The 17,302-nt window shown below is 36.5% G+C and overlaps 2 protein-coding genes across 2 annotated transcripts; both read left to right on the plus strand.

The window, feature by feature from the left end:
* Nucleotides 1–1,857: 1,857 nt before the first annotated feature.
* Nucleotides 1,858–7,522, plus strand: mvda (mevalonate (diphospho) decarboxylase a). The gene is made up of 10 exons (XM_066685574.1): nt 1,858–2,026; nt 2,203–2,273; nt 2,384–2,498; nt 2,900–3,043; nt 3,320–3,519; nt 3,687–3,761; nt 3,870–4,088; nt 6,363–6,478; nt 6,915–7,023; nt 7,224–7,522. The coding sequence occupies exons 1-10, from the start codon at nt 1,954–1,956 to the stop codon at nt 7,302–7,304; spliced, it is 1,203 nt and encodes a 400-aa protein (XP_066541671.1). The 5' UTR covers nt 1,858–1,953; the 3' UTR covers nt 7,305–7,522.
* Nucleotides 7,523–9,129: 1,607 nt separating this feature from the next.
* Nucleotides 9,130–12,233, plus strand: cyba (cytochrome b-245, alpha polypeptide). The gene is made up of 6 exons (XM_066685358.1): nt 9,130–9,278; nt 9,560–9,629; nt 10,286–10,360; nt 10,561–10,644; nt 10,833–10,914; nt 11,370–12,233. Exons 1-6 carry the CDS (start codon nt 9,221–9,223, stop codon nt 11,559–11,561), a joined length of 561 nt encoding a protein of 186 aa, XP_066541455.1. The 5' UTR covers nt 9,130–9,220; the 3' UTR covers nt 11,562–12,233.
* Nucleotides 12,234–17,302: the final 5,069 nt, after the last annotated feature.

The following is a 17,302-nucleotide window of genomic DNA, read 5'->3' on the forward strand; positions in this document are numbered from 1 at the left end:
TTCATTCATTCATTCGTCTGTAACCGCTTTTTCAAATAGGGGTCATGGTGAATCCACATCCTACCTGAAATCACTGGATGCAGGGTGGGGGACACACCCTGGAGGGGTCACCAGTCTATCGCACATTCACACGCACATTTACTCACCCAGCAATGGACAGTTTGGATTAGCCAATCCACCTACCACCATGTGTTTTTGGACAGAAGAAACTGGAGCACATGGAGAAAGCCCACAAAGAGACGGGGAGAACACACACCAAACTCCTCACAGATGAGGAGGCGGGACGTGAACCTGCAACCCCAGGATCCTGGACCTGTGTGACAGGAGCTCTACCTGTTGCCTGCCATGCTGCCCTTGTCAGTATTTTCTTATAACTGCAATCAAACAAATTAAGAGAAATTAAATAAATAAAAAATCAAAACAAACACAGTCAGTAATTCAACTCCTCACTGTGCACCCAGTAAAAAGAGCAAGCACACCATTTACATTTTGATACTTTTAATGGAGAATTACACCAAATATTTAAAATGTTCCTTAGAGCAAAACTAATACCTCCTAAAAAATGTAAATTCAAGGTAAATTGTTATTAAATGCTTTTGTGTAGTAAAACATACCAAGTTAAGGTTTTTCACAGCTGTGGTTATACTAATAATCCTATGCCCTAGAAAGTTATGACAGGAAATGTGCATTTAGGATAGTAAGGTAAATGCAAGTCAAAAATAAAAAACAGCACTCAAAGGCTTACCTGTGTATTAATACCTTATCAATCTCAAGAGTATGGGTTTATTTCATGTTTTGAGAATGTAGCAAAATGGAGGCATTTACATTGTAGATGTTGCAACTGGGGTGAACGATACTGTATAAAATAATATCACTATCATTTCAGGGTATTTTGGTGATATGAAAAATTATGAAAAAAATGATTAACTTCAAAAAACTATTGCAACAAAATAAAACGTATGTTACTATTAGTTATATTAAATAAAATATATTTTTACACACTACCATGGTGTATTGTACATCGGTTATTTTGTAACCAAATCACCTCCATATGACTGAAATCACTGACACTTTTTTTTTTTTTTTGGAGCAAATTCCTCCGCCTCAGAGCCACTTTCCACCGTACTTCACTGTATCTAGATCACTCATGTAAGGAACGTAGCCTTATTATGGGTAACAGAGTCATGACATCATCAACAAGTCAGAATATTAATGTTATCACCATATAGATTCTTTACATCTTTTTAAAAATTATGACGATATTACGGTATCTCAGCACACTTGTCTGTCACAGTCACTGATGAATTTGGTAGAGAAATTCAGGAAAGAAGGTGTAACACTTGATTGTACTAACTTCATCTTTAGGGCGGGAAATTTGGAAGCTCCTGTTAATTGACGAACTTTAATAAGCAATTGTTTAAAGTTTTTTTTTTTTTCAATAATCCATTATAATTCATAATAATTCATTATAATGTTTAAACTTTTATTTAAATATAACCAAACATTCTCATTTAAATAACTTATTTTATAATAATTGTTTTCTCAGAAATCCCTCTTTAATAACGAGGCAAGTGTGTCTTCGTGAAATATGATTTTTTCAGAACACATAAACATTTATTTTTTATGCTCTCATCCGGGTCTTTGATGCTCGCTGTACTGCGCGTGCGCGGACTGAGATGATTAAATGGGGGTGGGCACAAATGCGATAACCCTTTCGTGTGAGGATGGTTCGACATCAACCATTGGTTGGTTTGTTAAGGGTCCTGACAGTAAGTATTTTGATTGGTGGAAAACTGCCCCTCATGGTTTTACATTAGCCAATCATAGTCTTCTTGGTCATACCATTGCTTCCTACACTCCGGCGTGTAATATTTTTGCTGCTCATTAAACTCACACTGGGCTGATCTGTTACTTCTACAGGAGCGTGTTTTCATATCGCAGAGGATTGACAACATGCAAGAAACCAGCCAAAATGTCACGAAGATGACATGCACAGCGCCAGTAAACATCGCTGTCATCAAATACTGTAAGTGTGCTTTCTTGCGAGTTATAACTTGGACATTGTAGAGCTTGTGTTTACATTAGTTCTGTTCTGCAGCAAAGTAGTCCTGTGATTTAAAGAATAATTAATCAGCGTTAGAAACATTTTCATTTCATGAACTTATTACTTAAACCAAGCGACTGTCTTACTATATTCTTCAGGGGGTAAACGGGATGAAGAACTGATTTTGCCCATTAACTCCTCTCTCAGTGTCACTCTGCACCAGGACCAGGTAAGAGGTGGATGTCGCTTTGTATGAGATTTGTAGTTATAGGATTGTGATAAGTATGTTATATTGTTATCACCCTGTACTTACCCCGTCTGCCTCCATTTCTATCTCAGCTGAAAACAACAACAACTGTGGCATGCAGCAGAAATTTTCAGGAGGACCGTATCTGGTTAAATGGCAAAGAGGAAGATATAAACCAGCCCAGATTACAGTCTTGCCTTAGAGAAAGTAAGTAGTTACTTGTTGTAATTATGACAATGATTACATGCTCAGAAATAATGTGTGTGGGGGGTGGGGGGGATTACAACAGGATACATTTAAAACCTTAATATTTTACAGCAGCCTACTACACAAGTATAAAAGCCTTTTATACATTTTAAAATAATAAAGTGTTTATGCAGTCATATTTTAATAGGTGAATTTATTATATATTTACATATCATTTTGGCACTATGGAAGTCAGAGTATTGCCATTTATTTATTTATTAGTTTGTTTGTTTAAATAAAATCAGTGATGGTTAAATGGTTAAGTTAATGCTGGTGGGCTACAGGAGAAGACTATGGGAAGTATGCTCAACTAACCTGCAATATGCAATTGATGCCTTCACCTTTCTTGTTGTCCTGGCTAGTCCGAAGGTTAGCACGAAAGAGGCGGAGTGATGAAGGTCCCAGTAATGACATCAGTTTATCTCATCGAGTCCACATCTGCTCAGTCAACAACTTTCCAACAGCAGCTGGTCTGGCGTCCTCTGCTGCTGGCTATGCTTGTTTGGGTGAGTTTTAAATACATTATATTTGATGTTTCATATCATTGCGCTAATCAGAACATTGTATCTCCTGTATCATTTTTTGTTATTGTTTTTTATCATTTGAAAATGGAAGAGGAAGTGCTGGCAAAAATAAACAGGCTACCTATTTATTTATATAATAAATAAATAATAATAATATAAAACATTGTAATTTGGTGAATACATTCAAAATTCATTTCAAACTATTGTGTTGGTTGTTCAGAAATCACAGTAAGTTATTCACCTATATTTCTCTGTCAGTGTACTCTCTGTCCCGTTTGTTTGGGGTGGATGGAGAGCTGTCTGTGGTGGCACGGCAGGGATCGGGCAGCGCCTGTAGGAGTATGTATGGGGGTTTTGTTCAGTGGAAGATGGGTGAGAGACCGGATGGGAAGGATAGTCTTGCAGAGCAGGTAGAAACCGAAAATCACTGGCCAGAGCTTAGAATGCTGGTTTTAGTGGTGAGTGCTGCTGTATCATTGTACATTTCCATGTAAATTTATATATAAAGAAACTGCAAAGATAATACATTTATCACATTACGATTGCATACTGCATGTTTAAATTATTATTATTATTATTATTATTATTATTTAAATATTAAATGACACATTATTTAATATTTCAGGTCAGTGCTGAGCGGAAGCCTGTTGGAAGCACATCGGGTATGCAGACCAGTGTGGAGACCAGCAAACTGTTGAAGGTACATATGTACTATATAAGCATATTTCGCCAACATACATAAACAAATTCACGCATACAGACATGCATCCACTGGATAGTTAGAATGATGTTTTGACTTATCCTGCAGCATCGTGCGGACAGTGTGGTCCCTGGTCGTATGGAAGAGATGATCAGTGCCATTCACAGACGAGACTTTGCAGCCTTTGGTGAACTGACTATGAAGGACAGTAACCAGTTCCATGCCACCTGCCTGGACACCTACCCTCCTATATTCTACCTCAATGACATATCTCGAAGAGTCATCAGCCTTGTGCATCGCTACAATCATTATTACCAAGAGACCAGAGTGAGTACAGCAGCCTGAGGGTATGCCAACTTTTACAATTGCATTGATTAATACTTATTGATTTTTTTACTAGAACCAACATTGCCTTAACTACATTAACATTTTCACAGAGAGTGTTCAGAATGTTGCACATAAAGATGTCATTGTTTCATGTGACTGCTGAGCTAGTATGATACTATGTGTGGACAGGTTTGTAGACACATTCTCATGCATCACTTCTTAGGTAGAGGTACTAACCCTGAGGTGCAAAAAGATTTTTTTCCTATTCTTGGCCAGCAGGATATCATGTAACTTTTGACAGTTATATGTTTTTAATTGTTGCATCTTCAATAAATGTAGCACCTTTGCCACATTAGAAACTTCACATCTATCAAAGTTTGTTGTCATTTATTTGCTGAACAATAGAGGGCCCTGTTTGAACTGTACTGTCCAAAATCATCTGTAGACTTTTGTCTCCCAGCGCAGGTTTACATATGAAGGCATATGTTTTTTTCTTTTACAGTCAGCAAGGAAGCCTTAAGGGACGTAATAAACAAACCCATTTCCAATAAAGTGGGGACACTGTGCAAAATGGAAATAATAACAATTAAAAGACATGCAACAAATTAAACCATATTTTTAATTGAAAACAAAACAAAGCATTTCAGATGTTGAAACTGAGATATTTAATTGTCGAAATTTGCACAGCTATTGCGTTTTTTATGGAATGGTGAACACCTCTCCGTCTAGAGGCTCATTTTTTGTGTTTTGTTTTTTTTTTCTTTTTTTCTTTTTTTAAAAATGAGATGGCCTTGCGCCCAGTTATTCTGTGTAGGCTCCGGACCCACTGCGACACTGAAATGGATAAGTGGTTACAGACAATGAATGAATGATTTAATTGAATTTAATGGTAGCTGCAAGTTACAAAAATGATTGGGACAGAGTGACAAAAAACTGGCAAATTTGTTTAATACTGCTAAAAATAAAATAAATTAAAAAAAAACAACTGAACCTCTAGATGGAGAGATGTTCACCATTCCATTAAAAATAATGCGCAATAACTGTGCAAATAGTGCAGCAATAAAATAATCACATTTCTCAACCTAAAATAATAACGAACCTGGGGTTTTCTTCATCTGCATTACATATTATCATTTAAAATTTCTGAGAATTCAGATAAATCTCTGTTTGCAAGGCACAAGACCAAAAACCAAAGTTGGCTGGCTGTGATTTATGGGCCCTGAATGGCACTGAATTAAAAACAAACAAGATTCTTTATAGAAGAATTTGCACCATGCGCTTAGAAATACTTCCCAAAACCACTGTCTGAAAACACAGGTTATTATTGCATCCACAACTGTAAGTTAAAGCTCTTCTGAAGATGAAATCATATAGCAAATGTACGCACAATGAATATCAGTTGAAATCCTTTCAAAACCACAGCAGTTAGTATCCACAGTTCCCAAATATATAGTGTTATTAAAAGAAATGCAGACTACGCAGACAAATGCCTCTGTCCCAAATTTTTTAAATGTATTCATGATATCAGTTTCAAAATGCACAAATAGTTTTCAAAACCCTTTATCAGTTTCACCATTTAAAATGTTTTTTTTTTATAATTTTTTAAAATTAAATAAAATGTTTAAATGATTTGCACATCATTGTATTATATTTAATAATATATTATGTACAGTGTTCTTCTTTTTGAAAAATTTACTGCAAACACCCTTTGTCTCAAGGTTATCATGCTGGTAGGCATCAGAAATGGTGCTTCTCAATAAAGAGAATTCCTTCTCCTTTCACACATTACACTTTTCATTTAGACATAATCAGTGACTAAAAAGCCATGTGTAAAATGTACTTATAAAACAACTCAATCTAAATTGTTCTATTGGTTTTTATGAATATTGATGATACATATGCTGTTTCCTTTTAAAGAAACAAACGCAGTTTGTTAGCTCTCTGTTATATATAATGTCCTAACAATTTTTTTCTGTTCACTATTATTTTGCTTCTGTCTCAGCTTTTTTGATTGGGTTGCAAACATTGGATTCTGAATGTGTTTATATTTTAAAAAATACAATTAATTTGATCAGTCAAAACATTGGATAGATTTTCTTCATGATTTTGTCAAGTTAATAATTGTTAAAAAAAGAATAAACAAACGAGAAAAGCTTATTTTAATTGCATTAGAAAAACTTTTCTGAACATGTGTTTTGTACAGCTTTTGTATACATGCAATGCAAGCTTACATAATTGTGAATTTCAAATATTTTATACATTTACACATTTCAGGTAGCGTATACTTTTGATGCGGGTCCTAATGCTGTGATCTACACATTGCAAGAACATGTGCCTGAATTCGTTCAAACTATTCGCCATTTCTTCCCTCCAGAAACCAATGGTGAAGAGTATGTAATTAATTTCTTCAATATCATCATGAAATCATGTTATGAAAATACAGCATCATCTCATTGCTATCGAAACTAAACCTACATTTTTTCAAATATCAATTGTTCTACATCCATTTTTAGACATCAGCAGCTCTTTATATCTTCTGGAAATTTCACAATAGATCTATTAATAGAAATTTTTTAGAATGACATGGAATAAAAACTCTTTATATTAACTCTTTTTTATGTTAAAGAATGTTTTTGTCTATTCCATTCAAGTTACTATTGTGATCATTTTTATAACACTATGCAACTGCAATTGTATTAATACATTTTACTCCTTTTTTATTTGACGTCAGTAATAAAAAAACAACTTTTAGTCAGTTGTTATCTTGGTGTTAGTCAATTGTTATCAGTGTGTTATATCTATTATCTGTATTATATTTTATATAAGGTTTGTGAAGGGCCTTTCTGTGGATGCCTCCTCTCTGTCTGAGGAGCTGAAGAGAGTGATTGGGATGGAGCCTGTTCCAAGGGGCATCAGCTACATCATCAGCACCAAGGTACCTGAATCAGACTTGCTGAAAAAAATCTAAGGAAAATTTTTATTTCCGCTCATTCTAAATGTCTCTAAGCAAAGGAATAAATCCTGTTTAATGATTAACTCATAAAAAGATTAGATAAAATTATCATGCACAATACACAATTCTCAAGAACAGGAAGTGGAAAAGAGCATGACTGAAAAGAGCATGTTTGTTTTTAGGTTGGCCCTGGCCCTTGTGTGGTGGATGACCCAAACCTTCATCTGCTGGGTCCAGATGGACTTCCCACAAAAAGTTCCTAAATTTGTATGGATTGGAATAAAATATGAAATGAAAACAATGTAAAAATAATTTAGTACAACTAAAGGCTTGTTATAAGAGCAAGATTTCTATGCTGTAAGAATTGTCTGGACACTGTGTTGTCCAGGTTTATACTATTAAAAGATCTTTTTTTAGGCCTGTTTATCTGTACCTGAATTTTGTGTAAATTTTCTGATGACAAATGTCTAGTTTTTTGAAAATAAATTATATTCAAAGAGAACCTACATTTTTGTCAAGGATATGAAACTTTAATGATCCCACATTGGGGAAATGCACTTGTTACAGCAGCACACGATCTTGAGCATTGGACAAAGTAATGGAAAAAAACAGTAACACAGTAAAACAATAGAGTACTGATATAAAGACTTAAAAATTTACATACGTACAAACATATATACCTATGCACATACACAGAGATCAGGGATTTAAATTATTGCACGTGATTATTCACATAGTTGGGAAAACGGCAGAGGTAATAATACTGGTAGTAAGAAACAGATATATGCAAGATAATAAGTGTATATTACATATTGTGAGTATTGTATAGTCTAACAGCAGTGATGCTGTTAGCATGAATGACCTTCAGTATCTTCTTCCTACACTGTGGGTGTAACAGTCGTCTGCTAAAGGAGCTGCTCATGGCCCCCACAGACGCATATAAGGGTTGAGAGTGGTTGTCCACAATTGATGTCAGTTTTGCTAACATCCTCCTCTCCCCCTCCTCCTCTATGGAGTCCAGAGGACAGTCTAAGGCTGAGCCAGCCCTTCTAAGCAGTTTATTAAGCCTCTTCCTGTCCCTATCTGAGCTTCCACAGCCCCAACAGAGCACAGCATAGAAAATCACTGATGCTACCGCAGTGTAATAAAAAGTCCTTAGCAGTGTCCTGCACACCCCAAAGGTCCTCCGCCTCCTCAACAAGTGGAGACAACTTTGGCCCTTCTTGTATAAGACATCTGTGTTTAGTGACCAGTCCAGTTTATTGTTAAATTTAACACCCAGGTATTTATTCTCCTCCACAATCTCAATCTCCACACCCTGTTGACAGTGCTGTCTTGCTTTATTTCTTTAGTTTTTTTTCTGCTATTTGCTTTCTTGTTTTTCTTTCTATCAATATCCTTCTTTCTACAGTATTAATATTATTCATTCATACATTCATTACCTGTAACCGCTTATCCAGTTCAGGGTCGCGGTGGGTCCAGAGCCTAGCTGGAATCATTGGGCGCAAGGCGGGAATACACCCTGGAGGGGGCGCCAGTCCTTCATAGGGCAACACACACTCACACATTCACTCACACCTACAGACACTTTTGAGTCATCAATCCATCTACCAACGTCTGTTTTTGGACTGTGGGAGGAAACCGGAGCACCTGGAGGAAACCTACGCAGACCCGGGGAGAACACACCAAACTCCTCACAGACAGTCACCCGGAGTGAATCGAACCCACAACTTCCAGGTCCCTGAAGCTGCGTGACTGCGACACTACCTACTGCGCCACCATGCCGCCCCAGTATTAATATCACTGCTTTTTAATTTCTTAATTGTTAAATTAATTTTATTTTTTGTTATACTTTTACTTCAGTGTTCTTCTTTTGTTCTTAATTCTTCACTTATTCCTTCTGAGGGGCTGACTGATGGTATTCACACAGTGAAATAGAGTGAAAGATGTAACAGTATCTGGGCTAATGGGGCAGTGATTTTACTGAGTATTGAGCTGTGTACAAATAGAGGAAGTGACGAGCTGCCGGGGCTGGATTTCTGGAGGTTGGTTCCTCCCACATTTTTGTTCCTCTAATAAAGTGGCGAGATTAGGCGTGAATGTGGCCACTAGAGTTTCAAACAGCACCATCTGCAGCTCCTTCACTGATCGGCGGTGATTTCCCTACGGCTCTGAAACCATGGGCAAAATCGAGTGGGCGATGTGGGCAAATGAACAAGCCCTTGCTTCTGGATTCAGTGAGTAAAACTGCATTCAAACCTTAGAACAACTGTGTTAACGTCTGAACTGAACAGCCAGCGGTGACTTAAAATGATAATTTGTTGACGCTGTAGGGAGAAAGGCTTACTGAGTAGACTAAACGAAGCGCTATCTTTGTGCATGATATTAAAAGTTTAAAGAGTATTAGTCTGAGTGAAATGTTTAGGTTAAAATATATTTTCCGTTAAAATTAAATTTAGTCTTCCTAAGGTATGAGGAAATACAGTGAAATATTTTTTGTCCTACTTCCCTGTTTCAGTTTATCTGACCGGTGGAATTGTTGGGGTCGCTGGACGGCTGAAGGGCTGGGAGTTTGCCGCTTTTGGGATGTATCCTTTAATATGAAGAACACCATGGTTTTGTTTTGAATATCCATCTGTCAACAACCAGCCTGCGTTCCCTGTAAAAATTCATTAGACTGATCATTTTTGTACTCTTAAAAAAATTCAGTAAATACATATAATAATTAATATTTTTCTGAAGATGAACATTCTCTGAATAACAGAAAAAAACGTAGTAATCTGTTATTTTCTATAACTTTTCACAAAAACTTTTCTAGAATATTGTCTTTTAAAATACCAGTGTAGGCCTTTTTATTGCCTGAAAACACTCATAGGGGTCCTTTTATAAATTCCTACTGATCGATTGATGGATTGTTTGTGAGGACACACAAGTTACCACAACCCATCAGATTGTTCAACAAACGTATATTATAGATAATTGAATTCAATGTTTTTTGCTCCCCTGTCTCAAATATTCCAGTTTAATACTGGAATTAAATGTTTGGGCTCCACAGCTCTTCAAATTGTTGTTACTTGTTATAAAGTGCTAGTAATGTCAGTAAAACAAAACCAAATCATTAAAGTTTTGATGTCACTAATATTTCTCAAAATAAAAGATCGTTTCACATGTGACTGAGCAATTGAAATGTCACACAGCTGTCTTAGTGACTGTACACGTAGTTTTACTTCCTTAACATGCACAGAGCTGCAGGTGTGTTTGTGTGTTTGCTTGAGTACCCAAGAAGCAAAAGGGCCAAAGGCACCAGTGTTGAGAGAACGTGAGTACTCCTTTAAACTCAGATCTTTCTGCAGGACTACTTCTTTATCATTTTTGAGCTGTCTTTTTTTTCTAGTTGCATGACTGGTATTTGGGTTGTGTCTGTGTCCAGCAGGGAAAATGTGTTAGTTAAATGTCAGACAACGTGTGCCTTTTGCATCTTAAATACAGCTGGATCTATTATCTTTCTTTCTCCTCCAGTGGTCAGTACTGCTTCACTGTATGTGTAAAGGCATTTGGCCCCCTGACCAGAAACTACTACGTCAGAGCATTCCTGCATGCTATGTGAGTAAACTCACAATTGTACCCAAACTTTGTTACACTTTCTTTTTCTCTATTGTTTCTCAGAAGATTAGCTGTGTATGCAGACAGGCTGGTTATTGGTACTTTTTAAACTACTTTGTCCATTGTCTGATGTTATGACATTGCTATTGTGACAACTGCTTTTGTTTATTTTTTTTTTTTGTATTCAGACTATGTGTCCCAGGAGGTTTTATGCTTGCTACAGTTTTAGGCTGTGTTTGTCTCGGAATGGCCAGCCTCATCTACCTTTCAGTGAGTATCATCATATTTATATCTACATTTTGTTTTAGAGAGATTGAATAAAAGGAAAGTGTGAAACTCATTGTAACTCGTCTTGACATAAGGAAATGGAAAAAAAAAAGTCATTGTTTCCTGGCAGGAATTTCATTTTATACAGACAAGCTCATCTACTGTGTGCACATTATTTTGTTAGTCATTTCCTTACCTTGTGCTTATTGGTTTCTATACTTAAATTGTATTGTTCTAATTCTTATATTGGATCAAAATTTTGTAGTAGCTTAGTCGGTAACAACACTGACCTTGACACAGCAGACTTAATAGTTGAATGCTATCTAGTTCTAGTTTGATTTAACTGTCTTCGTTTTTTGGTTGCAACATCTGTTGCCATGGTTTGACTGTGTAAAGTCAGGGCTCCTTTAGGGAACTACAACTTCTCATTTTTTCTTTTTTTCACTGCTGTTACACAGGCCGCTATACACGGTGAGCACTGGGAACCAATTCTGCCAAAGATGGATTCTGTAAAACACATTGGGGAGAGCATCAAACATCCTCCTCAGAATCCCCCTCCACGGCCGCCCCCAGAGATGCGCAGAAAGAGAACAGATGACCTGGAGTCTGCAGCATACGTTAACCCTATTCCTGTCACTGCCAATGAATGATGATATTTCACTATGGTAAGAAGTAATGCTGACGGGTATTTTATAGCTGTAATAACAGCATACAAAAATCATTACAGAATCAGAATCTGTGTACTTTTATTAATCAGAAAAAAATGTTTATGTTATGATCTGTATTATATCGTAAATTCCACAGCAATGGTGCAACCTGCACTCAAAAAAGGATTCATTTGTTAGTTTTTAGTTTTTTTATATATATACAAGGCAATTTAGTGGAATCATTGTCAATTTTCATCAAATATATATTACAGTTGTGGCAGATGGAGATTAGAATGTTGACTTTATATATATATATATATAAAGAACATTTTATACTGTTGTGACATGTTCTGTAATAATGAATGGTATCACACTGGTTCTTCTCAGCGTTCTACTTATATGTTTCAAGTTGTAAACTGTATATGTCCAAGCTTTAAGAATGCAGAAACCCATTTTACAGGTTTGTGATGTGTTTTTAGGAGAGTTTATATATGTAGCGCTTGTTCATTATTCACTGTAATAATTGTATTTACTGTGACAATTTTTTTAATAAAAAAAAAAAAACCTTTGAGCTGCACATGCTAACTTAACTATCTACCCAGATAAACAGTAAATGTTTAGATATGCAGAATGTAGACTTCCAAATGCTTAGTATATCATAGGAAACAGTTACTGTGGTCTATAATAATGAATTTTTACCTCAGAATGTATATAGATTCATGCTATTTTAATAAACTCAGGACATGAAATAGAGTTTATGGAATAAATTTTCAATAACTACCTGTTGAATAACTAACTTAATGTGCAATGGAATATGTAGCCCATTTCCTTTGTAGTTCTTCTTTTTCTATTCTTTCTTTATCTCTCTCAGTTGCAAAACATGGGGAAGTCCTTCATTCCATTATTTTTCAGCAGCAAGTAGATGACACAAGCTTATGGTGAAATACAGGTTTTGTCTTCTCATATTTAACAATTAGGAAGTTATCTGATTCTCAAAAAAAAAAACATTCTTTGGTTGTATCTTTATACTTGAGGATCAGAAATTCGAGATATGTGTCTTTTGTTACCTCTATGACCTCAACATCAGGAACATGATGTCTGTGTGAAGGGAAAATCTTGTAAAGTAATTACGTGAAGTGTTGGAGTATTTGCTAAGAATATGACCACACCTTTTACCTTCATACAAGAAGGAAGAATAGACACTTCCTCAAACAGATTCTTGTTGAAAAACCCTTGCCACATTAAGTGTGTTATCAGAAAAGTTCAGAGTACACACAGATTTAGTTCTTTAAGTGTTTTAAGTTTGATTTTCAGACCAAGAATCTATTTATTGCAGTTATCAGACATTTCCCACTTTGGTGTTGTATACAAATGTCTTTTCTAGAATATTTTGCAGGTATATCCAGCACCATAAAATCAGAGACTACCCTTCATTTATTATATTTGCACAATATTTCGTTCATTGTCTGTAACCGCTTATCCATTTCATGGTCTGGAGTCATTCCGAAATCAGTGGGGACAGGAACACACCCTGGAGGGGGCGCCAGTCCTTCACAGGGCGACACGCACTCACACACTCGCACCTATGGACACGTTTGAATAGCCAATCCACCTACCAACATGTGTTTTTGGACTGTGAAACCGTAGCACCTGGAAGAAAACAGACACCAAACTCCTCAACCTTGACTTGAATCCACAACCCCAGCCCTGCTGAGGCACCGTGCATTTCGTTATGTGCATTTCGACAACGTTATGTGCATTTCTCAAAACATGTCGTACAAACAGCACGACACAATAGATCACCAGCAAATGCCTGTAACTTACTCAGAATCATTAGTTCCTGTCCCAGAATTAAGTATTTATGTCAGTGAAGACGTCTGTGTCAACAGAATTACTAGACCTTGTGTCATTAATTATGAACAAGAAACAATGAACCACATTGCCACATTGTCAGTATATCAGCAACAAGTGTTTTCTGAATTTTTTGATGACAGTGAAAATGCACTTGGCTGCACTTTTACTGTGCGGTGCATATACAGAGTACAAAGTTATATATTGCTGCATGTGGGAGGTTGATTGAAAGAGAAAATTCTAAAAATTTATATAAGTTAAATATATATATATAGAGGCGGCACGGTGGCGCAGCAGGTAGGTGTCGCAGTCACACAGCTCCAGGGACCTGAAGGTTGTGGGTTCAATTCCTGCTCCAGGTGACTGTCTGTGAGGAGTTGATGTGTTTTCCCCGTGTCTGCATGGGTTTCCTCTGGGTGCCCAAAAACACACGTTGGTAGGTGGACTGGCGACTCAAAAGTGTCTATGTGTATTCAGGGTGTATTCCTGCCTTGTGCCCAATGATTCCAGGTAGGCTCTGGACCCACCATGACCCTGAACTCGATAAACGGTTACAGATAATGAATGAATGTATGTATATATATATATATATATATAAGAGAGAGAGAGAGAGAGAGAGAGATATGTATGAAGAGTTACGCCCTGTCTGTCAGGCTGCAGATTCTTATCAACATCACATCAGATATCTTCTCTTGCAATGCATCGTGTACAGAATCTTTTTAATGTCTTATTCAGCCTCTACAGGTATCAGTTGTGATGACCTCAAATGCTGCGTCTATAACTCTATATATAGGCTCATCTGAGTATGTGGCAGGCTCCTTACTTTTATTGGGCTGCTGACCAGGGTTATTGCGTTGTTCTTCTTTTGTCAGAAATTGTAACACTGTATTGTGTCGTGTCTAAATATGTTTGCCAATTGAAGGGCCATGACAGGCACTTCTGGGCTATTTTAGAGAATAGGTAGATCATTGGTTGATCTAAAGCTTCAAACACCCTACTTTATCAGTGAAAGTCATTATTCACCTGAGAGCTAATCTTCGACAGTTCTACATCTGCATAATTAAACCAAAACATGTGCTTTTTGTCCAAAATGTATCACAGCTGGCTTTTATGAGGTGTACAAGTAGCTAGATGATGTGGAGTTTGAGAAAGTCATTTTGAGAAATTCATTTCTGTTTGGAGAAATGCTCCAAAGTAACAGAAAAACGGTAACACACCCACTGCAAAGTTAAATCAGTTGTGTTTTGGAGAAGAAAAAGAAATAAATTTGCAGGGCAATCTGCCTCCATCACCAGAGTTAAGAAACACTGGTAAAATTATTCAGGAAATCTGAAGATTAAACCAGGTTACATAAGCTGCACTAATGGTGGAATGAGTGTGTAATTCAAGCCCTCAGATGGCAATGCTTAATAATCGGTCATGCTACAGTAATAAATATAGACATATGGCCTTGCCGCCTTGGGAGCATTTCAAAACAATGTTGTCACTTAAGCGTATGCCTCTGCTTCAAGAAGTGCAACCTGAAAGTCTATTATGCAAGGACAAAGCCATACATTAATTCTATGCAGAAATGCAAATGAGTTCTCTGGGACCAAGCTCATCTCAGATGGTTCAAAAAACAATACTGAGGTCACAGGATTTCTTGTTCGTTGTTTCAGCTTGTTTTCATGAACATTTAATGCTGTGCTAATGACAAAAGGGAGCATCTAGACTGTTACTTGCAAGAGGTGCATAAGCCAACAACTCTCATGGTTGGTGAGTGCATATGTGACCATGGCATGGGTGATTTACTTATGTTGTAACTTTCCGTTGATATGGAAGTAGACATTTGGTTTTTAGAGACATAGTTATATAAATATGTCTTATACAGGAAAGTCTGTGGTTATTTCAGCAAGACAATTTCAGACGATATTGTGTACATGCTATCACAACATGTCTGTGTAGACACAGTGTTTGTGTGTGAGTGTATGTGTGTGTGTTTGAACGGCATGTCTGTAGTTCAGACCTGTCTCCTGTGTTGCATCATGAAGTGAAGAATAAGCAACAGCATCAACTGACTGCTGAGCAGCCTAAATCTTAACAAAATGGATAAATTGCCACTTGAAAATTTTTAACAATTAATTCTGAAATAATTAAACACTGTATTGAAAAGGACAGGTGACGTAACTGTCAACAGACCTCTCTCCCAAATTTTCTGAAGTGTGTGGCAGGCATCAATTTCTAAATGTGTTTATATTTACAGAATACAAAGGGAAAACATTTTTTTGTGTGTGTGTGTGATTTTGTCAGGTAAACAAAAACTAAGAATTTTAGTTTTTTTAATTTCTGTTTTTTTTTTTTTTTACTTAATTTTACAAAATATCTCAACTTTTCTAGAACTGGCAACAGTTATGCAGCTGATTGTCCACATGGCATCCTTCATCACGCAAGGCCACATTTTTTAACTACTCAGTGGTCCAATTTCGATCCTCACATGCCCAGTGTATACCAAATCAGTGTATACCAATGGCTTTACTTTTAATGAAAATTTGGTATCACTTCTGAAGGTTGTGGCTATCAGAGAGGTATTCTTTTTTTAGCCTCACCAAACATTATTATCTTTTGTCAAACTTTTGAAAACTGACCTAATTCACGGTAATTAAGACATAAATTTATTTTCATGTCACTTACACAAGATTTTCATGCTGTAACTAGCGCCGCCCAGTGGTGAAAATTGGACATTTATCATACAGTTAACTCTCATTAACCAGCTGCACCAAATAGAAATTATCCCCCGACGTATATATATATATGTATTATATGTATTATAAAATGAATGCTATTATATAAATATAATGCTAACAAATTTGTGTCTGCATTTCTTGTTATTATGGAATGCGTTTGTCGCAACAGCTCATCCATGAGGACAAAACATGGCCAAGTTACAGCAGTGGGTTTCCCACTCCTGACACTGGACACTTGCAATACTAAGGCAAAGGAAATAAATTAATTAATCCATTGTCTGTATATGTTTATCCAGTTCAGGGTCACGGAGTGTCTGGAGCCTACCCAGACTCATTGGGCGTAAGGAGGGGGCGTCAGTCCTTCACTGGCATGACAAACACACATTCGGACACTTTTTGAGTACCCAATCCACCTACCAATGTGTGTTTTTGTGGGAGGAAACCGGAGCACTGGAGGAAAACCACTCCTCACAGACAGCAACCTGGAGTGGGATTTGAACCCACAATCTCCAGGTCCCTGGAGCTGTGCAACTCTACTTGCTGCGCCACCAAGCCACCCCAGGAAATAAATCATGGCAGTCAAACACAACACCACCAGCAATTCAGAATATTTGTATATATTTTTTTAGTTATTCAAATTATTATTATTATTATTTTACTTAGGTAGGTGTTACCTTCCCCAGCAGGCCCATATTGGTCAGAATAAAACTAATCACAAAGAGAAAACAAGAAAAGGGAAACACACATCAAATATGTTAACACAGGGATGGAAACACAGTTAAAAAAAAAAAAAAAAGAGTCACCTTCTGATTGCGTAAACACTAACCGTTTATAAATACATATGTGAATACATACCAATAATAATAAAAAACATATTGAAACTTCAGAATCAAATATTTGTGTCAATATTTAAGCTCCATAAGGAGGCTAAAAAGTTAAGAGAAGGAGAACTTTGTATTCCTCATTTTAAACATTTACCACTTATTTTTATTGAGTGTGTTATGTTCAGGCTACTCATCTATATGATACCTGTGTACTACTTTATATCAAACGGTCCGTCACACAGGAAAAGCAAAATCCACATATTTATCAATTAACTGCATAAATATTGAATCATGTGCAGAGTAATTAACATTTTAAATGGATGTATGTTAATTACGCTCTTAAATT

This window comes from Hoplias malabaricus, chromosome 11, assembly GCF_029633855.1.
Source record: "Hoplias malabaricus isolate fHopMal1 chromosome 11, fHopMal1.hap1, whole genome shotgun sequence".
Classification (NCBI taxonomy): domain Eukaryota; kingdom Metazoa; phylum Chordata; class Actinopteri; order Characiformes; family Erythrinidae; genus Hoplias; species Hoplias malabaricus.